The sequence below is a fragment of the Dama dama genome, chromosome 4 (genome assembly GCF_033118175.1).
Source record: "Dama dama isolate Ldn47 chromosome 4, ASM3311817v1, whole genome shotgun sequence".
Lineage (NCBI taxonomy): Eukaryota > Metazoa > Chordata > Mammalia > Artiodactyla > Cervidae > Dama > Dama dama.
In genome coordinates, this window is record NC_083684.1 from 39795015 (window position 1) to 39822271 (window position 27257).

At 52.6% G+C, this 27257-nt stretch overlaps 3 protein-coding genes and 1 non-coding gene across 8 annotated transcripts; 2 read left to right on the forward strand and 2 right to left on the reverse strand.

Moving 5' to 3' along the window:
• Positions 1–1525: 1525 nt before the first annotated feature.
• RRAD (RRAD, Ras related glycolysis inhibitor and calcium channel regulator) lies at positions 1526–4850 on the reverse strand. The gene is made up of 5 exons (XM_061134784.1): positions 4716–4850; positions 4114–4498; positions 3360–3433; positions 3028–3232; positions 1526–2179 (listed from the first exon to the last, which is right to left on the reverse strand). The coding sequence occupies exons 2-5, from the start codon at positions 4481–4483 to the stop codon at positions 1902–1904; spliced, it is 927 nt and encodes a 308-aa protein (XP_060990767.1). The 5' UTR covers positions 4484–4498; positions 4716–4850; the 3' UTR covers positions 1526–1901.
• A 2778-nt stretch (positions 4851–7628) lies between these two features.
• Positions 7629–7701, forward strand: TRNAW-CCA (transfer RNA tryptophan (anticodon CCA)). Its single transcript has one exon. It is a non-coding gene; the product is annotated as a tRNA-Trp (tRNA).
• A 2877-nt stretch (positions 7702–10578) lies between these two features.
• On the reverse strand, positions 10579–12504 carry CIAO2B (cytosolic iron-sulfur assembly component 2B). Its single transcript, XM_061138677.1, has 5 exons — positions 12293–12504; positions 12049–12126; positions 11669–11794; positions 11185–11230; positions 10579–10788 (listed from the first exon to the last, which is right to left on the reverse strand). Exons 1-5 carry the CDS (start codon positions 12434–12436, stop codon positions 10691–10693), a joined length of 492 nt encoding a protein of 163 aa, XP_060994660.1. The 5' UTR covers positions 12437–12504; the 3' UTR covers positions 10579–10690.
• A 503-nt stretch (positions 12505–13007) lies between these two features.
• Positions 13008–25133, forward strand: CES2 (carboxylesterase 2). Of its 5 annotated transcripts, none has more exons than XM_061138672.1 (14): positions 13442–13778; positions 17577–17598; positions 18405–18433; positions 18740–18944; positions 19867–20008; positions 20658–20791; positions 20877–21135; positions 21574–21672; positions 21980–22120; positions 22236–22316; positions 22556–22700; positions 23134–23259; positions 24205–24277; positions 24689–25133. In XM_061138672.1, exons 1-14 carry the CDS (start codon positions 13652–13654, stop codon positions 24873–24875), a joined length of 1770 nt encoding a protein of 589 aa, XP_060994655.1. In that variant the 5' UTR covers positions 13442–13651; the 3' UTR covers positions 24876–25133. The 5 variants fall into 5 exon arrangements, with proteins under 5 accessions (XP_060994658.1, XP_060994655.1, XP_060994659.1 ...); XM_061138676.1 differs by lacking the exon at positions 17577–17598 and adding an exon at positions 18037–18197 and having other exon boundaries at positions 13593–13778; positions 18298–18433; XM_061138675.1 differs by lacking the exons at positions 13442–13778; positions 17577–17598 and adding an exon at positions 13008–13039.
• Positions 25134–27257: the final 2124 nt, after the last annotated feature.

Consider the following 27257-nt stretch of genomic DNA (forward strand, 5'->3'; position numbering starts at 1 on the left):
TTGCATATCTGGTTAATTTGTCTCAGGCTAGAAGGCTGGATCAGGACCCCTCAGCTGACTCCAACTTTGTCCATCACAAGCTGAGTTCCTGCCTCCAGGTCACTTGGGCACCCCAGCCCGGAGCAGTGCTGCGTGGGAATGTTGGAAGGGTCTCATGTGTATTAAGACCACATGAGAGGGGTCTCTAGCTATGTGACTCGCACTACTCTAAGCAGATACCGTCATTATCCCACCCATTCCATTCTGAAAAGGGCATCGTGCCCATGTCACACACTGGAGCACAGAGAGGTTGAGTGACTTGCCCAGGGTCACACAGCCAATAAGTGACAGAGCTCGGAAGGTCTGGAATCTTCTTCAGGCCTCAGCATCCTCACCTGCTCTGAGATATTTGCCTTGGTGCCTCTGCCTGCCATTTGCCTTGGTGAAGGACACTGAGACTGGGAGCGGGAATGCAGCTTTGAGCTGCCCTGGGGGCATGTGGTTAGGCACGGGGATCACACACCTGAGGAACGGCTTTCAAACCTCCACCTGCTATTGAACAACTGCAGTCAGAGTTCTAACCAAGTCCTGAGGGCTCCCAGGAGCCCTGAAAAAATTGACTAATATAGAAATGTCTGGACCCTGGCCTGGAACCTTTTCAGAAACCGTTCCCAGCCTTGTCCCAGGCTGCGTCTGGGCTCCCAGTCCCCACTCAGCCACTTCTGCCTGTGGGGCCCCAGGTAAGTGCTTCGTCCCCCATCCGCCATTGTTGAATAGGGATGCTCACTACTGAAACCATGATGGTAAATCCGAGCAGGCACCTGTGCCCAGAAGGCCCCCCTTCCCAGGTGAGAGTGGTGGGGAGATACACACCTCCAGCTATCAGCAAAGATGCACACATTTACACGAGAAATCAAGGCCTCTCATTCCAGGCAAGGAGGGCCCCAGGGACCTGCTCCTACATTAGGCAATGCCGGGCATGGAACCCTCTGGTGTGGCCACTCAGTGGGGAGAAGAATGGCCCTCCCTGTCCCCCCACCACTTCCCGCCTAGCAACCCAGCCTCTGCTAGGAGGTGGGAGCCACGCGGAGTCAAGTCCACCTGAGTGTGCCTTCCTTGTGCATGCATGTGTGCTAAGTCACTTCAGTCGTATTTGACCTTTGTGACCCTATAAACTGTAGCCCACCAGGCTCCTCTGTCCATGGGATTCTCCAGGCAAGGATACTGGAGTGAATTTGCAGTGATTGAACCCTTGATCAGCTGGGCAATGCCAGGCCCCTGTACAGAAGAATCTGAATAACAGGTTGAGTGAAGTTCATGTCTCTTCCTGCTGCTTGAACCCCCACCCCCCCCCCACCCCGTTTACCCCAGCAACCAGACCACAACCCACACCTGCCCCTTGGACGCACGTGGGCACAAACATTAGAATAGTTAAGGCCACAGACTAGGGTGGGTCAGTGAGGCCCCTTCCTCAACTTAAGGAAACTTTCCTGTTCCTACAGCCCCCAGAATCAAAGAAAACAGAGTCACCAGCCCTGGCCTATCAGGAAATAGTCTTTATTACAAAAATCTGCATGTAAACAAATAGCCACTGCACTGAACAGCCTCCCTCCAGGGCATGCACACCAGGGTGTAGAGAAAGGCACAGTCCTCTCCCCACTCATAGGCCCGTCCCCAAGGGCTGGCAGGAGTCAGCCTGCTGCTTGGGATGCACACAGGCTGGCACAGGCATCTCAGTGGGCCCAGCCCTCGACGGCCACTGGGAGTTGCCTCCCTGGGCAGCACTGTCTGTCTGTCTGTCCATGACCGTGAGGTGGGGGACGCCCAGAGTCTGAGCCAGCTCTGAGGCACCTCGGGCGGTTGGCTGGGCCAGCCCACCAATCTGCCCATCTGTCTGCACAATACAGCGAGGGCTCCAGGGCCTAGAGCACCGACAAGTCGTGGCAGGACTTGGACTTGGCACGCATGGCCATCTTGCGGCTGTTTCGAGCGACAATGCGGCCCAGGAAGCGCTTCGCCTTCTTGCCCAGGCTCTCTCGCCGCCGGGTACCCGCTTGCCGACGCGCGTTGGCCTCTTTGCTGTCCCTGCGCAGGCGTATCTGACGCACGACACCCTCGAACAGCGCCTGGACGTTGTGGTGCAGCGCAGCCGACGTCTCAATGAACTTGCAGTCAAAGACAACGGCGCAGGCCCGGCCCTCTGGTGTGTGTGGCAGGGGTGGGGAGTGGGGGACAGGCACACATCAGTAAGCAAAAGGTGGGTGGGTGAGAGGCCCACTCCAACCCTGGCCACACCTGGCAGCTATCTGTGGGGAAGGGGAGGGGAGTCCTGGGTCCTCCCCAGGAACACAATGAACCCCGCCTCCTGTATGGAGGGACCCAGGCATCACTGGGTCACCCAGCTGCAGAGCTTGCCCATGTTTAAGGAGCTCACAGAGGCCCACAAAAGAAGACTCATTTATCGAAATAATTCAAAGTTTGATATTTAAACGGTAGTGCTGTAGTACTCAACACAGGAAAATGACAACTTTGTTGGACAGCATGGTGTTTTATGGCTTGCTGTTATATCATGATGAATGATGGGTGGAATGGGGGGAGGACATCACCAAGTCACTGCTGGTTCTTCTGTGGGGTTCAGGTCTAGGGGTCACAGAGGATGCTGAGCCCAATGTTGGGGGAGGGCTCCTCCCTAGGGGCAAGATTATGCAGAGACTGGACTGGGCCTGGAATCCAGGCTCTGGCCTCCTGGCCTGAGTCCCTGAACTCTCCTCACCCCTCATCAGCCAGGCCAGGGACAAAGAGGACAGAAAAGGAGGGCTCTGAGATGGTCCAGCAGCTTTCACTCCTCTAGTACATCTGGTCCCTTCCCCAGCACTCAGGACTTGGGAGTCCTGTGGGAGGGCAGAAGCTCTCCCCATGTCTCCCTGAGTTTTCTTCCTGGACATTTTTAGCTACTGATGATCCCCAGAGACTCGAGCTGAGTCAAGGCTGAGTGGACTACAGCGCAGCCAGGATCTCCCTCCCTTTCCGACCCAGCTCCCTGCTCACCGTCCAAGGAGACCTCGCGAGAGCGCACCAGGTCGCTCTTGTTGCCCACTAGGATGATGGGCACGTCATCTGTCTGCCGCGCCCGCCGCAGCTGGACCCGCAACTCTGAGGCCTTCTCGAAGCTGCCCTTGTCGGTCACTGAGTACACAATGACATATGCATCTCCCATGGCCAGGCAGTGGCCAGGTAGCCAGCGACCCCCATCCTAGGGGACACAGACACATATTTACCCAGTAGTCCTCACGCCCCAGCTACAACGCTGTCATTCCCAGCAGGCCCCTACCCCCAGCTCAACCCTCCCACCCTGCCCTGGGTCTCAGCCTGCATCCTACCTGATCCCAAATGTCATAGACCATGAGTGACGCCTCTTCTCCATCCACCATGATGGAGCGGTCATATGTGTGCCCTGGGCAGGAGACCAGTAGTCAGGTTACTTGCTGGCTGCCACAAGCGTCCCCCCCCTCCCCCAATGCATCAGGTGTCCTTTTCTGGCCACACCCTTCAACTCCTCCCCAAAGCCCCCCAACCTTCTCCTCCACTGATGGCTGCTATATAGTAACAGAAATGACAGGGCTGAGAAATAGGGGGGCAGGTGAAAGGCATGGTGTGTGAGACCCCCACCTAGCTACCCCTTCCCCAAGCTAGCAATGTCCTGGGTGATCATTCCTGGGCTCCCTGCCCTCCTGTTGCCTGAGACTCAGGATAGTTTTGATCACAGTGGCTTGAGTTAGAACAGACATCCCCTGGGGACCTTGGTTACCTAGGACTCCTCTCCTAGACTCTCCCTCTGGCTGTGTTCTCCCCGGTCCTGGCAGGGAGGGCTAGCCTGTCCTCACACTACAGAACCATTAAACATATGCCCTGGGTCTTCTACTCCAAGCATTTCTTTCCCTACTAAAGGCTGGGGTACCTTCCCCCTTAGTTTCCCCATCTGTGAAAGGGGGAGAGGGGGATAGACGCGACTCTCAAAGCGCCTTCAGAATTCCGTTGGTACTTGCTGCTTTTAACCCTGATCCCCAGTCCAGCAGCCCCCAGTCCTAACCCTGTGTTCGCCCCTCCCTTGAACAGTCCCTCCCGGTCCCTCACCTGCGGCTTCCGCTTCAGGCCCGTCCTCTACACCTCCGAATATGCGCGCCAGAGCGCTCTTGCCCACGCCAGGCGCCCCCAGCAGCAGCACCTTGTAAACGCTCTCGTCTGAATCGCTTCCTCCCGAGCTGAGCGAGTCGGAGGAGCCCTCGGGCCAGTCCAGCCTCGGACCCTGGGCCCCTGTCCCGGCTTCGGACTTTGTCAGAGCGCCCGGAGACAGCGCCGCCTGCAGGTCGCGCTCGTCCACCGGCATGCTCCGGCGGTGCAGCGGCGGCGGGGGGCCCCATGGTGTGCTGCCCCGACGGCGATCGCGTTCCCGGCCCCCGCCGCGGTTCCCGCCGGCTCCGCTGCCGCCGCCGTTCAGAGTCATCGCGTCGGACGCCGTCTGGGGAACGGGAATCCGGATGGCCGCGTAAGCCGCGGTGGACATGGAGTAGGAGGCCGGACCTGGGACACGCCTGCCTGACCACGGGTCAGGAAAGATGCTCGGCGTATAGGACCTGCCGCGGAAGGTCTTTGCGCCCTGACAAGTGACCCACCCTCCTGGCTCGTCCATCCCAGACGGTGAGATCACCCCCACCCCGCTCTGCCAGGACACTCACCCACTCAGACACGGTGAGGACTAGGTAGGTACCAGGCTCGGATACAGTCCACCCGTAGACCCAGGAGCGAACACTCGACCAGTCGCAGCCGCCGCCTTCTCAGTGCGTACTGGGCTCAGGCTCCAGAGTCGCCTATTTAAGCCTCTTCCCGCCCCCGCCCCCACCCCCGCGCTCGCCCCCGTCTGCGCGGTGCGGGGGCTGACGTGTCCGTCTCCCTCCCCCGAGGGGAATCCCCCACCCTCCTCAAAGGCCCTCACACCCACCCAGCCCTCGTCTCACTCTCTAGGGCGGGGCAGGGGCAGACCCCGCAGACAAAAGCCCGGTCTGAGTGTGTGTGTGTGTGTGTGTGTGTGTGTGTGTGTGTGTGTGTGTGTGTGTGTGTGTGTGTGTGTGTGTGAGAGAGAGAGAGAGAGAGAGAGAGAGAGAGAGAGAGAGAGAGAGAGTTGGGGGTGGGTGGAGGGCAGGTAAAGAAAAAGGAGAGGGCGTCTGTGAATGGTACAAGGAGGAGGGGGACAGAGGTGGAGAGTGCTATCACGGGTGGGGGCAAGGCGCGAAGAAGCCCCATCAGCCCAGTGGGCCAAGTCCCCACTAGGGAAGACTTAGGTCTGGCCCTTTAAAAGTAATTTCTCCCTTCCCTCTCTCCCAGTCCCGGCCTGTTGCCCAAGCAAGCAGACCAGTTACAGATCCACAGACTTCACCCTTCACTGCTCATTGCACCCATTTATTTTGGGGCCCTAAATCCAAGCTTCTAACCTCAACACCAGGTCCTTCCCACTCTCATCCCTGCCCTTGGGAGTTGATGATTCTACCTGATGATCCTGCCCTTCGAGATGAGGGTTAGTGACACCTGAGCCCCCAAGGGGGCCCTTAGAGGCCTTTGGGGAAGGGGTGGGGAATGGAGGCCCTCTGGCAGTGTGGTGCAGGCAGATGTGCAAGCTTGAATCTTGAGGAGAGAATGTGGGTCCAGAGAAGGAAAAGGAGGGACTCAGCACCACCTCCCCCTCAGCACCCTCCAGGCAGCTGCCAGCAACTCTGCTAAAAATACCTGGTCATTCCGCTCCTGGCCTGGAGGTTGCCCAAAGTCAGGGAAATCCTGGCAGGCAGGTGTCAGAGACCAGCAGGAGCGGAAAGGGGTGGGACTAGACCAGATCAGGTCTGGTTCCAGTCACTCTGAGTCTTCAATGTCTCCTTCCTTCCCTTTAGTCTCAGACTGGGCCTGTAATTCAAGGCACACTCGGGGTCTAGAGGTTCATTGTCATAAAGCATGGATGGGTTCAGGCTTCCCAGGTGGCTCAGTGGTAAAGAATCCACCTACAATTCAGGAGACCAGGTTCAGTCCCTAGGTTGGGAAGAACCCTTGGGGTTGGAAAGTAGGAGATGGCAACCTGCTCCAGTATTCTTTCCTGGGAAGTCTCATGGACAGAGGAGCCTGGCAGGCTGCAGTCCATGGGGTCGTAAAGAGTCTGACACGACTTAGCAACTGAGCATGCGTGCACACATGGATGGGGTCAGGCGGTTGAGAATGGGATAGCCACCTCTTGGTGTCAGCACTGCCCAGAGGTCAGCCCCCTCCTCAGACCCAGGGAGGATGCTGGGGCACAGAGGGGAGGAGATATAATGGAGAGACTTGGTTTCTAGTCCTAAATCTGTCCCCAGGCTCCTAGGTCTTGCTTCTCTCCCAGCTTCTATTATTCTATCCCAGCCCCTCTATTATTGCCCTGCTCATGTTTGGGGTGTGTGAGGACTGGGGGCAGGTAAGCTGTGAGGTACTTTGTGACAGGGACCTGCTATTAGACTGATGTTTGATTGCGAGGGGTATGGTGAGGGGTGGGGGGCACCCATTCAGGGCTCAGGTGACATCACAAATGGATGGATCCTAGTGGGCTGCTGTAGGTTGTCATGGAGACCGGGGTCAGGGCTCTCTGGCTGCTGCATCAGTTTCCTTGGCAACATCTGAAATGGCCTTGGAATGAGCAGGGCCTGGTTAGGTAAGTGTTAGAGAGTTCACGCAGGCCCCTCTAGTTCTTGACGTCCTCAAAGCAAGCAAGGTCTGAACTGAGGGGTGGTCTATCCATTTGTGTCCTTCACATGGCGTGGGGGGTCTTGGAGGACTGGGCAACCCCATGTTGGCTCTAGCTTCCTGGACCAGGTCCAGTGGGAAGATGGAGTCATGGGTTGAGCCTCTTGTCAAAGAACAAAAGTCTTGGGACTTCCCTGGTGGTCCAGTGGTTAAGACTCTGTGCTTCCAATGCAGGGGGCATGGGTTTGATCTTTGGTCAGGGAACTAAGATCCCACCATGCCATGCAGCATAGCCCCAAAAAACCAAAAAACAACAAAGTCCTAAGAGCCAGCAAAACACTTTCCATCAGGAATCCCAGCTGGGCTGCTCATGACCCCTCCTAAGCACCTTACACATGACCTTGCTGCTGACAAGAGCCCCTGGATATCCGACAGAGGGTGGGTGTTGGGGGGGGGGGTGGTGGCTGTGGTCATGTAAGGAATTAGGGCTGGGTTTCCCCTCTGATAATCTAAGCTCTTGACCTCAGCAATGTTTCCTCGTTGCCAAGGGAACTGCATCCACACTGGGCCACTCAGGCCCCAAGCATTCCTCAACAGGATAGACATGCCACATGCATCAGTATGGCCAGGGGCCCCAGGAACCATACCAGGACATGCCCTTGAAACACCCCCAATTCTCTGTCCTCTCAGTTCCCTGGGCTGAGCTTGGCTGCCCAGAAGGAACAAACTGAGGCAAGAACACCCCCGGGATAGCCTGGCCTTCAAATCCAAGCTCTGCACCTTGCTAGCTATTTCACCTCTGCCCATTTTGGCTGAGCCTCAGTTCCCTCCTGTGTAGAACAGAAATAGTGCCTTCATGGCGGTTGTTATAAGATATGAATAATCTGAGGACTTCCCTGGTGGTCTAGTGGTTAAGACTCCATGCTTCCAAAGCAGGGGGCGCAGGTTCGATCCCTGGTTGGGGAACTAAGATCCCACCTGCTGTATGGTGCAGTCAAAAAAAAAAAAAAAAAAGGTATAAATAACATGAAATTCAGAGGTAAACTGGTTGGTATGTGTCTGGCATATAGTAATATTGATATCTCAATATGAACACTTTTATTATCACCCTTGGTTGGACAGGACAGGTTGAGTGACTATATGGGCTCTCTCCTGCTGCTTCTCTCCTGCTCCTGCTCCTTTCTGTCCACAACAGTTGTCTGCCCAGGACAGGGGCAGGTACAGATACTTCTCCCCTCTCCCCACTACCCACCTTTTCTCTGTGGGACCCTATGCCCTTCCCCTTCCTCGGGTAGCAAAATGCTGCAAGGGGAACTTGGCTGGATTTCAGTGTCCCCACCCCTCCTCACACCGCAGTTCCATGCCCCAGTTCCTCTGTTCTGTTCTAAGGCTCAATTCATTCATTCATTTCACTGACCTGTACTAAGTACCTAACTGTATGCCAGGCCCTTGTGCTTTGGGCAGGATGATGAGCAAAAATGGACAGACCTGGGCATGTTCATATTTGTCCTCTAATCCCTGGGGTGGTCTCACTTAGCTGTGATTTGTTGTTCCCATTTTGTAGACATGTTAACCGAGGCCTGAGAAGTCACAGGCCAGAAACAGCACAGTCAGACCCACCTGGTGGAGGGCTTCAGGAACCTGAAACTTCATTCCCCCCCACCCCCACCCCATGTTCGCAGATTGCAGCTGGGATTCCAGAAAGTTCCCTGGGCACTAGTCCAGTATTCACAAATGGTGTCACTGCAGGCAGCCGGGGGCCAGGCCCAGATGAGTCAAAACTGCAAAGGGGATATCTGATATGCTGACTGGCTGGATGTGAGCAGCTTGGTGTCCCTCATCCACTGTGGCCTGGCTGCCAGGAGGGCCAGCTGAATGACTCAGTGACACCTGTCTCCCCTGTGACCCCCCCACCCCTAGCTGAACAGAGACACCACAGATCTTAAGACAGATCCGGGCTGTCACTGCAGAGGTACACAGGTGGCGAAATCTACAGCTGGGTACTGGTGGTTGGGAAGCCTCTTTGGGGCCTGAGGGACCCTGGGTGGTTGGTTACCTGCCTCTCTGGAGCACTAAGAAGCTTCATCTGTGAAAATGGGAGGGTGGGTACTCTGCCTGGAAGGTCACCTGAAATGGTCCTAGATCCACTTGCAATCCCCTCAGAGCAGTCCTAAGCTGTTGTCACCACTTCCCACATCACACATGAAGAAACTGGGTGACGTGGACTCATGGCTCCACCTCTCTGAGCAGCCAGATCTTGGTCACTGGGTGGCAAAGCCACTCCTGCCTGGAAACCAGGTGGTATTGGTGGTAAAGAACCTGCCTGCCAGTTCGGGAGATTTAAGAGATGAGGGTTTGATCCCTGGGTTGGGAAGATCCCCTGGAGGAAGGCATGGCAACCCAGTCCAGTGTTCTTGCCTGGAGAATCCCACGGACAGAGGAACCTGCTGGACTACAGTCCACGGGGTCACACAGAGTGGGACACGACTGAAGTGACTTAGCGCGGCACAGGCCCCTCCAGCCAGGCAACAGCGCCCCCTGCCAGCTGAGCAGTGCCTGCTGAACTCCTGAGCTTCCTCCACTCGAACTGGAGGTCTTTGGGAGTCAATCACTTCTTCTAGACGCTTCTTTCCACACCCGCAAAATAGAGATAACAAAGAAGGCCACACAGGGCTGGCTCGAGAATTGGCTCTCTAGGTACTTATATATTAAGGCTTCTGCCAATGCCCACTCTCAGGACAGGCTCAATATCATCAGAAGGCCCCCAGGAACAGATTTGCCAAGGGCCCAGGCTCCTTGCTGAGGCCTCTGGAAGGCTCTGCCGACCAGATGGGCTGGACAAATCTTCTTACTAACTGAATATGTCCTCAAAGAAGTGGAGGCAGGGAATCACATTATGACTTCTGACTGGCTGATCCAAGGTCTAAGCCCCCCAGCCTATCCTGGTGACCAACTGTGCTGGGGGGAGGCAGAGGCCCCAGACCTGAGCACCTAGGGTGACGCGCTTGGACGATGCTGGTGGAGACAGTGCTTCAGGTGGCTTTCAACAGAGAAATCTGCTGTCACTGCCCTGACCAGACAGAGCATCACCAAGGGTGGGGACAGGCTGGCATCACACAGCTACTGGTGGATACTACGAATTCAGAGAACACTCCTGGGCCAGGTTCTCATTAATAATCTCTAACCCGAACTCAGCCTATTTCTAGTTTATAGGAAACACAGCAAAGGAAGAAATCAGACTGCGGGGCTTCTCCAGGACAACTCACGCTGTGCTTTTCAAAACAGTGTCAAGAAAGATGAAAAGGTGAGGGGGTGGGGAGATAGTTCTAGAAGAGGCTAGAGAGATGACAACCAAATACAATCCACGGAACTTGACTGGAGCCTGATTAAACAAACAATTATGAATGACATCGTGGGGAAATTCATATATGACTGAATATGAGGTATTAACTTTAGGGAATTGTTTGCTTTGGGACCAGAAAATAGTACTGTGGTTCCAGGCTTAATCTTAGGAGACATAGGATTGAAGTACTTAGAAGTGAAGGGTCGTATGTCTGCAGTTTTACTGTCAAGTATATTTATATTCTCCACACATATAAATAAAGCCAGTGTTGTAACATGTTAAGAACTATTAAATCTAAGTGGTGGGTATACAAGACTGTGTGCTACCTTATTCTTTCCGTTTTTTGGCATAGTTGCAACTTTCCCCAATCAAACCATTGGGAGAAATTTTAAAAATAAACCAAACCTCCTTGACTCATCCTGTACAGGCACTCACTATCACCCCATCCCAAATCGGGAGTGACCCCACAGAGATGAAAGACTCTCAAGCATGCTGGGAAATGAATATAAATTAAGGGTTTATTACAAAATGCAAAATGTTTGTTTTTTATTGTCAGTGATTCAAGAAAACAGGGCCATGAGCCCTATGTGGGGCCGGGAGCAAAATCCAGGCTCAAGACCGGGCTGATAGACACTGGTTCACAACCTCAAGCAGGTGGGTGTTCTCTAGGGCGGCTGCCACCCGCTCTTTATCCGCAAGCTGCTTGTTTACTAGGTGGAAAGAAGAGAGTGGTGAAATACATCTAACCCCCCAACCCCCAACAAAGCCCTCTTGTCACCTTCCCAGGATTCCAAAGTCTTGATCTGGCTAACCCAACCATCTCCCCCACCTTCTTGTGACCCTCTCTCACCTGGCCACTCTCGTCTGCCTGCTACACTCACTATAAAGCCTGACACACCCTGGTCCTATGTACTTAGAAGAGAGAGAAGGCAGGAGTGAAAGAAAATGGTAAACATAGGAGACTCAAGTCAGGCCAACTTTGCTTTAGGCTGCCAGCTCCACTGAGGAGTCATCCGCCTAGGGCCACACCCCCAATCTTGCCCTAGAAACCATCATGGCAAGGGGGAAGCCTCTGGGCTAATGCCTCAATACCAGCCCACACTTACCTGCATGTTCTGAGGCATGGGTCCCTGGTGTAATGTGCACATCCATCTGGGAGGGAGAGAGGTGGGCCTGAGCACCCACACACCTGTCTACCCCTTTCTCCCCACTCACCCCCTCCAGTTGATCCTACTTCCTAATTATGCTTTTGGACTCTGACCTTCCAAATCCACTCACTGCCAGTCCATCACTACCCAAATGACTGGCCAACTGCTACTGACTTAAAGGCCTGCCGGCACCCTCCACCCCTGCTCCAAACTTATCTGTGGCTCCCTACTGCCCAAACTGCCACACTCCTCACTACTTTTCTGCACTTTCCAGCGTGGGTCTTTATTCTTGTCCTATCCAGTTAGAAAGCCTCCTCCCAATTTCATCTCTGCTAGCCAGGTTCCTTCCAGATCTCTCTGATGTCCAGACTCATGCTCCCATATCCTCTTCAGTGACAAACACTCACAGCTGCCCCACCCCCAGGGCTAATTTCAAACTCACCTTGAAACGCTGGGGAAGGGATCGCAGAAGCTTAACTTTGATGGACAGGCCAATAAGGGTGGCCATACTGCAGTGTGGAATGGTGGGTGTGAAGGCCACGGCCACTGTGCTCTCGGGGTCGCTCACCTAGTTCGGGAGTGGGATGTTAGGAGTCATGACCCACTCAGCCCTGAGCCCCTCTTTTTAGTCTGTTGCTTCAAACAAATCGTCTAATAAGTATGGGCCTCAGTTTCCTCATCCATAAAATGGGTGTGCAATGTTCCAAAGCGCCACTGAGGGAGGAGTCCGTGACCTGAAAGCACACCAACCCCTTGGTGCACAGCTGAGCTATTCTGACTCTCCCGGACAAGTCGCTACCCTGGACGCTGGGAGTGACTCACCTGAACCCGGACTTGCTCTACTACGTTCAGTTCTTCTAGCGTCAGGGGATGCTCCGGGTCATTGATGGAGCGAATCAAATGTGCCAAGTGAAGGAAAGAGGGCTCTGCGCCTTTGCCCACTGAGAACCCTCCGCCCGAATGCCCGGCCCTAACACAGCTCCACCCACTACACAATGTCACTCCATCCCCCGCATCCCATGCACCCGAGAGCCGTCCCCGGCCCCCGCGTCCGGTAGCGACGGATATCGAAGATCTCGCGCGCGTCGATGCTGTCTGGAACCTGCTCGTCCTCCTCGCCCGCGGTCACTGGCCGGTCCCCAGAGCGCTCATAGATGAGGGGGTTAGCGTTCTCCAAGAGACCGCCCCCCATCCCGCCGCCGCCCACCATCTCGGAACCGCTGCCGGCGACCGTAGGCACGCACTTCCTCTCCTACGGCGCACTTCCGGGGAACGGGAAGGGGGCGTGGCGTGGCGACGGGGTAACGCGAGGGACACGCGGCGCAGCCCGTGCTCCACCTAGGGTATGGGTGCGACGGTGGCCGTTGCACGCTCTCCACGCGGACCCAGGAATATATGGAGCGCTCCAACAAGGCACCATAGCGCTCTCGGAGGCACCGAGCAGGGAGCACGTGTGCGAGCCGGGAGGGTGCTGGGCACGGCAGGATAAGGCTGGAGCACTGAAGATCCGAATGAGATCGAGCCAGGCATCATTTCCTCCGAGAAACCTGCCCCTTAGGCTGGGCAGTTGCCTAGACTTGCCTCTGTCTGCCCCTGCACGGCTCACTGCGTTTCGGAACTTCCCGGACACGCACCTGCAGCTCCAGCTGCACCTGGGGCCCGAGAGTGCTCTCCCAGTCCCAAGCGACCAGCAGACGTTCTTTAAATGTTTGTCCAATGGATAAATAACTGACCTCGATTTTGGAGAGAGCTGGGGACAGGGAAAGACCCGAGATGAGGTTGAGGCTGTCCTTAAGATGAGTGCCACAATCAGGTATGCATTTCAAAAGGGGGACCTTTGCTGAATAGGGCGGGGGGCTCACGGAAGACCCTCAGACCAGAGACAATAAGGGGATGAAGGTGAACCCAGGAAATCGATACCTGAAAGCAAGGAGGAGTTTTTGGAATGACGGGCAGTCACGTTTCCCTGCCTTTACTCGAGCGGTTCTTTGCCCTCTGAACGAAAGTCGTTTTGATATCTCTTGTCTGTGGGAATTCTGATTGTGCGCTTCCTCAAGGAAACGCTCCCGGTTTCCCCAATTACAGCTTATTGCTCCCTCTCCGCGCTCCTCGCACCGCCCCCCTCCGCCCCGCCCAGCACCCCATTTGTCGAGCCGGTGACTGCAGAGACACTGAACCCAAGTTTGGGGAGAGGGGTCTTGGTATTGCGGAGGAACTGCAGAAGCCTCAATGCCCCTTCGAAGGAAGCCCAAGGGGACCCAGACAGAAGGGAAGCGGCTGTGCTAGCCCCTGCCCGCCACTGGTCTTAACCCGTTTAGTCCCACTCTCCTGCCAAACCCACCTTTGCTCCCGCCTACGCCCTGCCGAGTCCAAACTCCAGGCCTGGGCGAGGCACTGACTGGTCGAGTCCCTGTGCAGCCTCTTGATGAAAAGCCGCGTGCCCGCCGGTAGTGCAGAAAAGACTTTTGAGCTCACGATGAAGCCGGACGGGCCTCGCTTGCGTCTGAGTTCCGTGGTCTTCGGGTTCTTGCTTCTCCTCGTCCCGGGCCAGGGTGAGGCTCCCGCGCAGGGCGACATAGGGACCGGGGTAGGACTTGGCCAAATTCTGCAGAAACTGTGAGGGTGGTGGGGGTGGGGTTGGGAAAGCGGTTACTGGCGTCGGGGAGGTGGGAGCCGCTGGAGCTACAGTACCAGAACCGTGATCCCACGCATCTCTGTGTCCCGAGAGACGCAGAGAAAGTCTGGCCTGCCCCAGGTCTAGCTACGCTTAGGGGCAAGCGGGCTCTAGGGGCTGTGAGACGCAGCCGGACGGGGTGGAAAGTTATTTGGAACATTTCCCTTCAAGTGTTCATGGTGGAGCTGGAGCTGATCGGTGATAACATCAACAATAATAATACCTTCCTGCCACCGTTTGGCTCTGAGCATTGCACGCTTGGCCAGAGGGACGTCCTGACAGCCTCTGAGCCTCTCTCCATGGAACTGTAGGCAAGGTTACTGGCTCGGGCTACAGAGGCCCCCATCCCCAGCAGCCACATCTAGCAGGAGAGACTACCACATCCTCTTCACCCCATGCACCCACCCTTGGTGAGGGTATGCCTTGGTCTTCAAGGCAAAGGTAATTGCTCTTTGTGCCAACCCTTATCAGTGGCTTTTACTGATAAGTAGCTTAGGCTATGTGGGCACAGTACCCAGGCACAGCCCCAGCTCCTGTACCTGCTCTTGAACGCTATGATCCTGTAATTCAGAGGTTCTCTGCCTGTGACACTTGGCTATCTTGCCCACTCCCAGTCCAATCTGCCCAGGAAGGGTCCACACTCATGACTCCCCCATGGCCCACCCCACTGGGCTTCCACCCTTACCGCTTGCTGACCAGGCTCTAGGAGGTCCCCGGAATCTTCCAGCACCACAGTCTGCTAAGCTTGGCTGAGGCCTCTTTTTAAAAATGTTGCTCTGTTGGATTGGACCCACTTTCAGAGGAGAAGAATTGATAAGTACAGGTGATGGGTCTGTCCCTCTCCTGTCCTACCCAGTCCTAGCTTTTCGACAGGGACCATCTAGGTCTCCAGGGCTTTCCACACACTGCCCAGGAGTTCACCCAAGAATGGGTGTGTGCATGCATCCTTGGTTTTCACCTAAATGGTCACCCGTTGCCTCCCTTTCTGGTCCCTGGCTTTTTCACTTCCTGACCCCAGGAGTGACCTCCACACCCCACCGTGGTAGAACTTCTTCATACTTTTTAATGTAAGGGCTTCTCTTCAAGAAGTAAGCATCCTCAATGTAACCAGCCTCTGGTCAGAAACATTAGCAGGTTTTGTCCTTTTGCTATAACGAACAACGATCATTAGGGGCTGGTGGAGGCAGTGAATTACATGGATAGACATTACATCCCACCAGGAACTAGAGAGCAGCATGTTCCTTGGGAGAATGGTGGGTCTTCTGACTTGAAAAGGCATTGCTCAGTTGCCCTCTGTGGAGCGTGAGAATAGCTGCTGATCTGGCCTCACCCACACTATGTGTCATCAAGCATGTTAATCCATGTAAATCTAATAGGTATAGGGTAGTACAGTCATGTGAGGCTGTTTTTTGTTTTCTTTCTTTAAAAAAAAACAAAAACCGAACACTTATTATGAAACCAGGCTCAGATCTGCCAAATTCTGCAGACAGAACCTGAGCCTGCAGGAAGAAAGGCGCCAGGGAGGTGGGAACCAGTGGAGATAGCACCAGAGGAATTGGGAGCCTGATTGGACACCTCCCTGCACCCTGAGGCACAGGGGGTCAGGACTGCCTGAGGTCACATAGCCCTGCAGGGCTCCCCATCTGAGGTAGGGAGAATAATATAGCAGGCTCAGTATACCTTCAACAGCTATCAAGACCTGGTCAACTTAGTTTTGTTTGGATTATCGCCTCTCCTTTGCACTATTATTTGAAGCAAATCCCAGACATCATATCACTTGTAAATTTTTTAAATTATGTCCTACTAAAAGAAAAGGTATATATCTCTCATAATTTCTTAATGTAATCAAACATCAAGTCAAACATTCTTTTTTCATGTTATCTCATGATATTTATGACATTTTTTTAAAACCATGATTTATATAAGGTTCATACTTTAAGAACTGGTAGCTGTGCTTCTTTTTTTAATAGCAGATTTGAGATATAATTCACATAGCATTTAATATGGTTTGTAGGGACTTCCCTGGTGGCCAGTGACTAAGACTGCATGATCCCAAGGCAGGGGGCACATGTTTGATCCCTGGTCAGGGAACTAGGGACTTCCCTGGTAGCTCATCTGGTGAAGAATCTGCCTGCAATGCAGGAGACCCTGGTTTGATTACTGGCTCTAGAAATTCCCCTGGAATTTCTACTCAATTCAGTATGTTTGGGCTTCCCTGGTGGCTCAGATGGTAAAGAATCTGCCCGTGATGCGGGGGACCTGGGTTCGATCCTTGGGTTGGGAAGATCCCCTGAGGGAGAGCATGGCAACCCAGTATTCTTACCTGGAGAATCGCCATGGATAGAGGAGCCTGGTGGGCTACAGTCCATGGGGTCGCAAAGAGTCGGACACCACTGGGCAACTAAGCACAGTACAGGGAACTAAAGCCCACACACTGTAACAGACCCAGCACAGCCGAATAAATAAATAAATATTTTAATATGGTTTTTAGTATATTTATGGAGTTTACCACATTGATTTCCCTTTTCCCCAACATTTTGTCTTTATGAATATCCCAATTGTGATTTTGTATAAATTGAATCATCCAATATGTGGTCCTTTAGAACTGGCTTTTTTCACTTAGCATATTTTCAAGATTTATCCATGTTGTAGAATGTTTGGTAATTCTTTTTATTGCTGAATAATATATTCTATTGTGTACATATGGTACATTTTATTGATCCACTTATCAGTTGATGGACATTTGGATTCTTTCCACTTTTTGGCCATTATAAATAATCCTGCTATGAACATCCACACCCAAGTTTTTGTGTGGACATGTTTTCAATTCTCTTGAGTTTATACCTAGGAGTGGAATTGCTGGGTCATTTGGTAACTCCATGTTTAACTTTTTGAAGAACTGCAGGATGTTTTCCAAAGCACTTGCACCATTTTCCCTTCCCACCAGCAATGTACAAAGGTTCCAGTTTTTCCACATCCTTTCCAATGTTTATTATTACCTGTCTTTTTGAAGTATTTCATGAAGCTCAATCTTCAGATTCCTTCTCTGCCTCGCTTCTGTTTTCCTTGTAATTTTGTTGTTGTGTTGAAGAAACCAGCTTGTTCTGGAGAGGATCCCAGAGTTGGGATTTGGGTTATTTTTGTTTGTTTGTTTTCTTGAAGTATAGTTGATATATAATGTTAATTTAGTTTCAGGTGTACAGTAAAGTGCTTCAGTGATAAACATATTCATATTCTTTTCCCTTACAGATTATTATAAGATACTGAGTAGAGTTCCCTGTGCTATACAAGGGCTCTAGGCCCTTGTTGGTTATTTTACATATAGTAGTGTGCCTGGAGAATCCCAGGGACGGGGGAGCCTGGTGGGCTGCCATCTATGGGGTCGCACAGAGTCGGACACGACTGAAGTGACTTAGCAGTGTGTATATGTTCATCCTAATTTATCCCTTCCCCCTTTTTCCCTTTGGTAACCATAAATTTATTTTCTGTGTCCATGAATCTGTTTCTATTTTGTTCATTTGTATCATTTTTTAAATTCCACATATAACAGAGTTTGAATTTTGCTGATATGGTGTCTTTTAACTGTTTCTCTGCCCCCTGTATGCCTGTAAACTTGTGTTTATATTCTAGAGTCTCGATCAAATTCAGATTTTACGTTTTGCTTTGTTTTGTTTAGGGGCAAGACTGCTTCATATGTGGTACAGTGGACTTCCAATAGAAAATATACAATGTTTGATTGTCTTGCTTTCTGTGACAAAATAAGTTGCTGACATCACATTCAGATTTCAGTATGCGTTTCTCTTAGCATGATTGAGACAAATATCTCCTCATTTGTGTAAGAGCTGTTTATTGGTATTCCTCATTCTATCTGAACTTGCACTTTCACCATTTCATGTTCTTTTCCCAAATGTATGTTGCTGTCATCTTTCTTATTTATAGAATTTTTTTATCTATTAGGAATGTCAGCTCCCCATCTGTTAGGTGATTTTCTTTCTTTCTTTCTTTCTTTTTTGATTTTTAAACTTTTATTTTCAAAGAGCTAGTATTGTTTCTGCATAAGGTAGATGTGCTGGACGATCCATTTAAGCAAGTTCAGTTAGTCCAACTTAACAAGGCTGATGTCCTTCGAATACTAGTGGAAACGCTGGCGGCACAGTTTGAGGCTGTATTTTGGGATCAAACCATGGTGGTTTGAGCAGACCCAGCAAGAGCGAGAAACCCTGGCCGAATTTTCTCTGATGGATCCGTAGAGCTGCTGGTGACCCATGTTGCTTTCTTGGCTGCAATGAGGCAAAAGGTATTAGGTGACTCTTAATCTCTTCCTGGCTCCCTGATCCCTTTAGCAGGGCGGGCTGTGCTTTCTAATGTTCTAGACATGGCTGCCCTTTCCTCTGTAGTTCTCCTCATGACATCACTCTTTATTTGGAGAATACTTTATGTCATTCTTGCCACCTGGAGTGTGAGATCCTGAAGGACAAGAATCTTGTCTGTCTGATTCCTACAGTTCTCCTGCTGCTCCTAGACCTGCACACAGTGAGTGGAAGGGACACTCTTACTCCCATCAAGCTCATATGGCTTTTTGAGGCTCCTGGGGCTAAACCAGGGTCCCAAGCCCCAGAGCGGTTCACTGAGCCTGATGGAAAAGGCTGGAGCAGTAAAGGCAGTGGGGGGCGGGGGGGGGGCGGGCAGAATTACAGGCAGGGAATCTGTAAAGCAAGTATTGGTAAATCAGTGTCCCTTGAGCTGAGCTGAGGACGGGAAGGAGGTGACAACATCAACAGTCTGGGAGGGCAGCTGAATGGGGAGACCCAACCCTGATGTCCATCTCTCTGCCCGCAGGCCAGGACTCTACCCACCCTGTCCGGACCACACACACAGGGAAGGTGCAGGGGAGCCTTGTCCACGTGAGGAATGCTGATGTGGGGGTCCACACCTTCTTGGGAATTCCCTTTGCCAAGCCACCTGTAGGGATGCTGCGATTTGCACCCCCGGAGCCCCCAGAATCTTGGAGCGGTGTAAAGGATGTGACTTCCCATCCAGCCAAGTAAGCAGGAGGTCCAGGAACTTTAGGCTCTGGTATAGAGGGTACTCTTGAGCTCTGGGCCAGGTTGCAGTTGTTATTTCATCTAAGTCACAGCCAGTTTTCCTTCTGAGTTTGATGGATATTCACATACATTTTTATGATAAGCATGCTGAAGCTTGAAAGAGCAAAGTAACTTTCCCAGACTGAGGGCTTAGCACTCAAAAGAGCGCTAGATCTACATGCTGAAGGGACAAGCAGAGACATGTAACTTGCTAAGTTTTAGTAGTACCAAGTGATCTCTGACACCAGAGAAAGTGGCTCTGAAAGAGGTTTGACCCTTGTAGGAGCTCCTGATCCTAGCAGCACATACTGTAGATTCCCAAGGAGTGGCCGACCTGAGTCTTCACAGTCACTGTGCCAACCAACAGGGCCAGGTGCCATTGACCAAGGAATGTGTGAATGTTCTTGCAGCTGGAAACTTTGAGGGAGAGATGAGGTTTCCTGAGAGATTGACTTGAGATTTTTAAAGGACATAGCACTGCCCTTCTCTTGAGAAATTAATCCATTCATTTTGGCAGCACATGAATACGGGCTACTCCCCTGTTCCAGGTCTGTGTGAGTACAGGGATATGGTGGTGAATGTAAACACATGCAACCAATAGTTCTTATAGAGGCCCTCAAGAGTCAAGATTTCTCAGCCTCAGGAGGATAGTATCCAAGGCCCTCATAAGCTTGAGGCTTCCCTGGAAGACTGGGCTCCTTCCCTGCTTTCCCAGAGTCTGTGGACTGTAACTTGGTGCAAAGGTCCTTTAGGGAGGGATCACATGTAAGTGGGGACCAGAGAAAGTGGGACCAAAGGTAGCTGGAAGTAAATCGGGGCCCAGGATCTGGTTATAGCTACTACTGCACAGCCCCAGGACTAACTGCCTGCCACGGCCACCAGGTGTCTGCAGGACGTCGACGGCATGAAAAGAATGACTGATAAACTATGGAATGTGACCCTGCCTTCTACCTCCATGTCTGAAGATTGTCTGTACCTCAACATCCACACACCTGCCCATTCCCACGAGGGCTCCAGTCTGCCTGTGAGTGGCAGGACATAACTGGGTGAGGGGTGGGAGGACGTTTCTTCTGAAAGAAGATTGAAAAGGACAAGATCAGCTTGAGCCCCACTGCACGTGGACCCTGTTAAGGCGCTGAGTGCTTCTTACCCAGCGTGGATGGCTAACCCTTGGGCACAGGGTCACAGAACCCTGGCTGCTCTCAGAGGTCAGAAACTGTGTCCCTGGGAGGGACCCTGGACTCACCCAACCAACTCATACCCAGGGACCAGTCAGGTACCTAGGGTGCCTAAGGCCTGCACTTTGAGGTGGCCAGAGACCCCAGCCTTGGATTATCCATTGGGCCAGTGAGAATGGACTACTCTTAATTAATGTGCATGCATGTAAGGTGATCAGAGAAACACCCCTTTTCTTTCCACCCCAGAGAGGGTTCTGGGGGAAATGGGGCCAGGCTTTGGTAAGTGAGACAGGCCTTACATGTGGGAGGCAGGTTTTCCCGATAGAACGTGGGTCACCTTCAGTCCCGGTAATGAAGACACTACTGTGTCTTGCTGGAGTTCTGTCCATGTGGTTAGGTGAGCAAAGTCAAAGTGGTGGTTAGTTTAGGTAGCAGCCCTGATGGTGTTTAGGGCCAGGTGGGAGCCACATAGTAACTCTACCTCGGATTCCCCAGGTGATGGTGTGGATCCATGGTGGCGGGCTTGTCCTGGGCATGGCTTCCATGTATGACGGCTCTGCCATGGCGGCCTTTGAGGATGTGGTGGTGGTCGTTATCCAGTACCGCCTGGGTTTGCTGGGCTTCTTCAGGTGAGTCTGGGGCTGGGCTGGGCTGGGCAATGTGGACTGATGGAGCTAGGACAGTCCCATGACCCTCATCCTTGCTACTTCTCAGCACTGGAGACAAGCATGCAACTGGCAACTGGGGCTACCTGGATCAAGTGGCCGCACTGCGCTGGGTCCAGCAGAATATAGCCTACTTTGGAGGCGACCCTGGCCGTGTCACAATTTTTGGCGAGTCTGCAGGTGGCATAAGCGTGTCTTTGCACCTCATGTCCCCCATGTCCCAAGGACTCTTCCATGGCGCCATCATGGAGAGTGGGGTGGCCCTGCTGCCTGGCTTCACTGCCAACTCATCTGACAAGGTCTCCAAAGTGAGTGCCCTCACCCATGGAAAGCCCAGACCTGCTCCCCACATCTCTTAGCCCTCAGCCCATTATGCTGTCTGTTAAGTGGAGATAACAGGGACTCCCCTGCCATCAGAGGACCTTGGGAACAGCCACCTACCTGGGGATTGCTCAGGGGTCAGAATTCACAGGACTTTGTCAGCTCAGAGGCTGAGTGCATTCTGTGGCCCACAGAACTCCTGCCCTGGGACCCTCATCAGAGGCAGGACCACCTAGGAAAGTGGGATGGCACCCCCCAGCTGAGTCCTCTGAGCAACAGGGAGGTTGGGACAATTTCAACCCTGTAGAAATCCATTTACAATACTCTGTGAGATTTGGGGGTATACCGCCTACACCTGGGGCATTGGGCATACCTCTCTCCCCTACCTGGAAGGATGAGCTGACCACTGCCTAATCTCTTCACAGGTGGTGGCCAACCGGTCTGCCTGTGGGCAGGCTGACTCAGAGGCCCTGGTGGACTGCCTGCGGCACAAGAATGAAGAGGAGATTCTGGACATCAACAAGGTTTGGCTGAATGGATGTGGCTTTGGAGGGAGGGGCCATCAGGTGTGCGGCAGGCAAGCCTGGGTACCCTTCACTGTCCTGGCCAAGTTTTTCTGGCTCCGCACTGTGGTGTTCTTACAGCCCTCTTACAGGAGCCTCCTGTAAGCCTCCCTTACAGGAGATGAGGTGCAAAATTGAGGCCAGGCCATGTTGAGGCAGATGTAGGACCTTCTGGGGTGGCTGTGAGCATCCTGGGATGAGCCAGGAAGGGGTGCAAGATGTCTGTGGCATCAGAAAGTGTCTGCAACCTGACCTTGAGGATCCTTAGCCCTTCAAGATCATCCCCGGCCTGGTGGATGGGGTCTTCCTGCCCAAGCACCCCCAGGAGCTGCTGGCCTCTACGGACTTTCGACCTGTCCCCAGCATCATTGGTGTCAACAACGATGAGTACGGTTGGATCATCCCCTTGGTGAGGCCCACTCCCAAGCCTCCAGGTGCCTGGGAGCCCATCCAATGGGAAGTCCTCAGGGCTTCATAGTTCTGGGCCCATCCTATTTCCAACTTGAGTCTCTCCCACCACCCAGACCGTGAACAGTTCTGACACCAGGAGGGAAATGAGCAGAGAGTCCATGAAGGATGCCTTGCAGGAATTGGCAGCAATGACGGTGAGGTTCCTGTGGACCTGCCCTCATGGGGAGGGGTTCCTTTCCTATCCCAAGGCACGGGGAACCCATCACCCAGATATCCTGTCCTTGCAATACCTCCCCCCTCCCTCCGCCAGAGCTTGGTCCTTGTCCCCAGTTCCCAATCCCAACCCAGAATCCATCTCCCCACCTCTGCCCCTGCTGCCTCCTGGCCCCTGCCAGCCTGCCTAACCTAACTCTCCCTCATCCACCTGGGGCAGGCTATGCCTCCTGAGTTTGGTGACCTGTTGATGGAGGAGTACATAGAGGACAGTGAGGACCACCAGACCCTCCAAAACCAGTTCCATGAGATGATGGAGGACTACATTTTCGTGATCCCTGCACTTCAAGTAGCAATGTTTCATCGTGAGTACATCTTTAACTAAGGCCAGACTGGCAGGGGGGCAGCTTGGAACTGCAGGTGCCAGGGGAGGTCTACCAGTGCCCAGGTCAACACCCATATATATTTATTGGGCCCCAGGTGCCAGGCACTTGAGATCCTTCATCTTGGTAAATCCTCATGGCTAGTCTAAGAGACAGACATTTACCCCATTTTACAGAGGAGGAAAAGAGTTCAGTGACCTTCAGTGACTTGCCCAAGACCACACCTTAGGAAGTTCCAAGGCCGCAATTTGAACCCAGGCTCTTCCCACTGCCGTTGCTCCAGCCTGGGACGCCCTCACCCCATTGTCCAGATTCCATCCAGCTTTGGACCTAGCTATGTCATCACCATGGATCATGCAGGAAGGCGCCCAGTGAGGGGCCGCCATGTCACGGCCCGTCTGCCCTACCTCCCCAGGTTCCCACGCCCCCGTCTACTTCTACGAGTTCCAACATCAGTCCAGCTTCTTCAAGGATGTCAGGCCGAGCCATGTGAAGGCGGACCATGGAGATGAGGTTCTCTTCCTCTTTAGGAATGAGCAAAGTGAGTCATCCTGGGTGGGGCTCCTTGTTCCCAGGACATGGGATGCTGGCTGAGACTCTGGGTGAGGGCAATCACCCTTACTGTACCAATGAGGAAACTGAGGCTCCGAGAGAGGACGGGATCAGGTATCCAAGATCTGACAGCTGGAAAGACTGAACTCCAGGGACTTATCTGATGGTCCAGTGGTTAAGACTCCACACTCCCAATGCAGGGGGCACAAGTTCAATCCCTGGTTGGGAAACTAAGGTCCTGCATGCTGCAGGTACAAAAAAAGAAAAAAGAAAAGAAAATTTTAAAAAAGAAGAAGAAAAGGAAAGCAAAAAAAGACTGAGCTTGGAGTCCAGGACTCTTCAGACCAGAACTCACACTCCCATCTCTCCCCACCCTGATCTTAGGTGTCTGGCATGGGTGCAGAGAAAATATTTCAAAAGCATCTTTCTCTCTCTTTTTTTTCCCCTTCCTCCCTTCCCTCCTTTTTCCTATTTATTTATTTATTTTTTAAAATCACTGAGTCATGTCCAACTCTTTGTGACCCCATGGACTATACAGTCCATGGAATTCTCCAGGCCAGAATACTGGAGTGGGTAGCTGTTCCCTTCTCCAAGGGGTCTTCCCAGGGTCAACCCTGGGATTGAACCCAGGTCTCCCGCAATGCAGGTGGATTCTTTACCAGCTGAGCCACCAGGGAAGCCCTCCTATTTATTTTTTAAATCTCTTCCAGTGTCAGAAGAAGAGAGCCTTCTAGGTCAGGTTTGAACCCAGTGTCAGGTCAGCCAGAGGCTGGGATGAATATATGGGGCTTAGGCAAGGACAGGGCCTGGGGAGTGGGCAGAGCCCCAGGCCTGGGATGACAGGGCAGAGCCTGGGATGGTGGGGGGATGGGGGAATGACCCCCGTGCTGGACTGAGCTGCCCTGACCTGGACCTTGGTCTTCTTGCTCTGTAGTCCAATTCACTGAGGAGGAGGAGCTGCTGAGCAGGAGGATGATCAAGTATTGGGCCAACTTTGCTCGAAATGGGTGAGATGCCACACCCCTACTTTAACCCCCATTGTGGGGAGGGCAGGGCCTGGAACCCATCTGGGGCTCCCCTCGTCTATCTATGGTGACTCATGAGTGTAAATGTCATTCATTGCATGGCCCCCTCCCAAGCTCCAAGATCCTCTTAGACACTCTTTCCATCTCTGGTTTTTTGACCTGGATGGGGGTGGTGACAGTGCTGTTACCTACAGAGCATCCCTCTGTCAGGAAGGAACAAAGGCTGCCCTGCCCCCTGTAGAACTGATGCTCTGGTGGGAGGTGGTTTCTTTCTTTCCTACTTCTAGAAACCTCCCCTCTCATTCCCCAAGCCCTGTTTGGTTGCCTTGCCTGACCTGTCAGGGTGCTTGGATCTGAGCTTGGTAGGACTCAGAGTGACCCTCATGTCTACAGGAACCCCAATGGTGAGGGTCTGCCCCACTGGCCGTTGTTCGACCAGGAGGACCGATACATGCAGCTGAACACGCAGCCTGCAGTGGGCCGGGCCCTGAAGGCCCGCAGGCTCCAGTTCTGGATGAAGACCCTACCCCAGAAGATACAGGAGCTAACGGAGACCAAGGAGAAGCACACAGAATTGTAGCTCCCTGCATCTGGGGGTGGGGGCTGGGGGCTTGAGTACAGGTGGGAGTCTGCCGGATGTGCCCACAGATGCCCAGGGAGGAGCCAGCAGTTTTTTCCTTCATTCACACAGCCATTCATTCATTCATTCATTCTTCTACCCATCTATCCATCCAGCAAGCATTGAAGAACCGACTGCCTGATGTTCCCAAGCCTGTCATGGGTCCTCTCTTCTCAGACACAGTCAATAAACCTTCCCAGGAAGCTGCATGAGCAGACACTAATGGAAGTTTACTTTCCTAAGCACTCCACTGGAACCTGGGCCCCATCTTCCCTTCCTTACTTCCACTGCCTCCCCAGCGTCTCCCTCCTCCCCTCTGAAGGAAGGTGCTTCAGGGACCTTGCACAGGGCTCTCAGCAAGGCCGCCATGTTCTCCATCTGTAAATGGCCAGAAACCTGGACACCAGGATCCTGGGAGCACAGATCTCAGCCCCACCATCCACCCAGGCTCCCCACTACTCAGAATGTCAATGTCCCTATTCCCACCCTTTGTCTTCCTAGACTAAGTGCCATCTGTCACTGACCTTTAAACAAACTTCTCTTTCACTTAGTGTCCCACGGGAGGTGATTGACCCCGTTTTTTGTAGGAAGCAGAATTGGGCTTGTCCATGGGCTGCTGGAGCCTGGGCCAGCTGCACAGTGGCCAGGAGAAGTGGGCGGGTTCCTCAGTCACTGTCTCCTAAAGCCTGTCTTTATCCTCAGTGATTCTGCAGACATTGTAGGGCCCAGACTTTACATGATCGCAGCACATCCGTGAAGAGGTTTATCTGTGGGATATTTCCGGGAAGCAGGACTGAGGGGTCAGAAGATCTAGGATGTTAGGAGAAGAGACTTGTCTGTTGGCTCCCAATGGCCTCTTCATCCAGGGAGGTCTCCTTTGCTTTTCAGAATCCTCCTTGCTACTGCTGCCGCCCCCTCCACCCCCACCATCCCCTCTGCTGAGCATTCCCCAACTCACTGTGGGCATCAACATGATTAGTTTTCCTATGGACCTCATTCTCCCTAAACTTTTAATTCCTTTTCGCCATCTCTCCCCACACCCCCCCCCCAAACCCTATCTTATGTTTCATCTCAATATGCAAAGGAACCAATTATGTTCATTCTGCCTCTTTGTTCCACCAAAACACTTTCTTTATATCAATAAGAGATTGTATCCCTCTTCTCATAGATCCAGGACTCCCTACCTCTGACCCTCTGAGTATCAGGTTTCCCAGGAGAAATGTCCCCCTTCTTTCTACCCACTGTACTCAGCCCAACCAGAGCCCCCTGAAGTTGGGCTGGAAGGATGGAGATTCATGCATTGTCCACTATAGACACCAGATGGCACACAAGTACACCCTTGAGCTTGCAATAACCAACTCTGGATGAGAAAGGAGCTGCTGCTGCGGCTAAGTCACTTCAGTTGTGTCCAACTCTGTGACCCCATAGACAGCAGCCCACCAGGCTCCGCCGTCCTTGGGATTCTTCAGGCAAGAACACTGGAGTGGGTTGCCATTTCCTTCTCCAATGCATGAAAGTGAAAAGTGAAAGTGAAGTCGCTCAGTTGTGTCCGACTCTTCGCGACCCCATGGACTGCAGCCCACCAGGCTCCTCCGTCCATGGGATTTTCCAGGCAAGAGTACTGGAGTGTGGTGCCATTGCCTCTGAGAAAGGAGACTTCCTTCTAAAGAACACTTTGTTTTGTTGTTGTTGTTAATCACTAAGTCTTGTTCGACTCTTTGCAACCCCATGGACTGTAGCCCACCAGGCTCCTCTGTCCATGGGATTTCCCAAGCAAGTACTGGAGTGGGTTGCCATTTCCTTCTTCAGGGGATCTTCTCAACCTAGGGATTGAACCCACACCTCCTGCATTGGCAGGCAGATTCTTTACCGCTGAGCCACTAGGGAAGCCCGTTCTAATAAACACTGCTCGGTTCTAACGCTTCCCCAGCGTCCTGAAAGCACCTATTGGCATGCATGCTTCTGTTTTTCAGTCCTGCATATGCACAGTATACTTCCCAAAAGTGGACTCCCAGGACTAGTTTTAGGTAAACTGATTTTTTGAACAGCTTTATTGTGGAATTATTCACATACAAATTCACCCATTTTAGATGTGAAATGGGTATACAGTTTTATAAATTTGGATAAATGTATAAGACATACAACCACCATCATATCAAGTTTTAGGATGCATCCTTTGCTCAGAAAAGTTCCTTTGTGCACCCTCACACTGCCCCGAACCTGGTTCCACACAACTACTAACTTGCTTTCTGTTGCTATAGTTTGTGTTTTAAAAAAATTCATATAAATTCATTTTTTTAACCAGCTTCTGTCTCTTAGCATAACGTTTTTGAGATTCAACCA

Bases quoted from the DNA above. Each gene is read 5' to 3' on its own strand.
- RRAD (XM_061134784.1), bottom strand. From the start codon at position 4,483: ATGACTCTGAACGGCGGCGGCAGCGGAGCCGGCGGGAACCGCGGCGGG. The intron at 3,434-4,113 runs GTGAGGGACCGG...TCTCCTGCCCAG, and splicing joins GCCTGAAGCGGAAGCCGCAG to GGCACACATATGACCGCTCC. The intron at 3,233-3,359 runs GTAGGATGCAGG...TGTGTCCCCTAG, and splicing joins TCTATGACATTTGGGATCAG to GATGGGGGTCGCTGGCTACC.
- CIAO2B (XM_061138677.1), bottom strand. From the start codon at position 12,436: ATGGTGGGCGGCGGCGGGATGGGGGGCGGTCTCTTGGAGAACGCTAAC. The intron at 12,127-12,292 runs ATCCGTCGCTAC...CACTTGGCACAT, and splicing joins ACGCGCGCGAGATCTTCGAT to TTGATTCGCTCCATCAATGA. The intron at 11,231-11,668 runs GTGAGTTTGAAA...TCTCCCTCCCAG, and splicing joins CCCTTCCCCAGCGTTTCAAG to ATGGATGTGCACATTACACC.
- CES2 (XM_061138672.1), top strand. From the start codon at position 13,652: ATGAAAAGCCGCGTGCCCGCCGGTAGTGCAGAAAAGACTTTTGAGCTC. The intron at 20,009-20,657 runs GTGAGTGGCAGG...CGGATTCCCCAG, and splicing joins ACGAGGGCTCCAGTCTGCCT to GTGATGGTGTGGATCCATGG. The intron at 22,317-22,555 runs GTGAGGTTCCTG...CACCTGGGGCAG, and splicing joins AGGAATTGGCAGCAATGACG to GCTATGCCTCCTGAGTTTGG.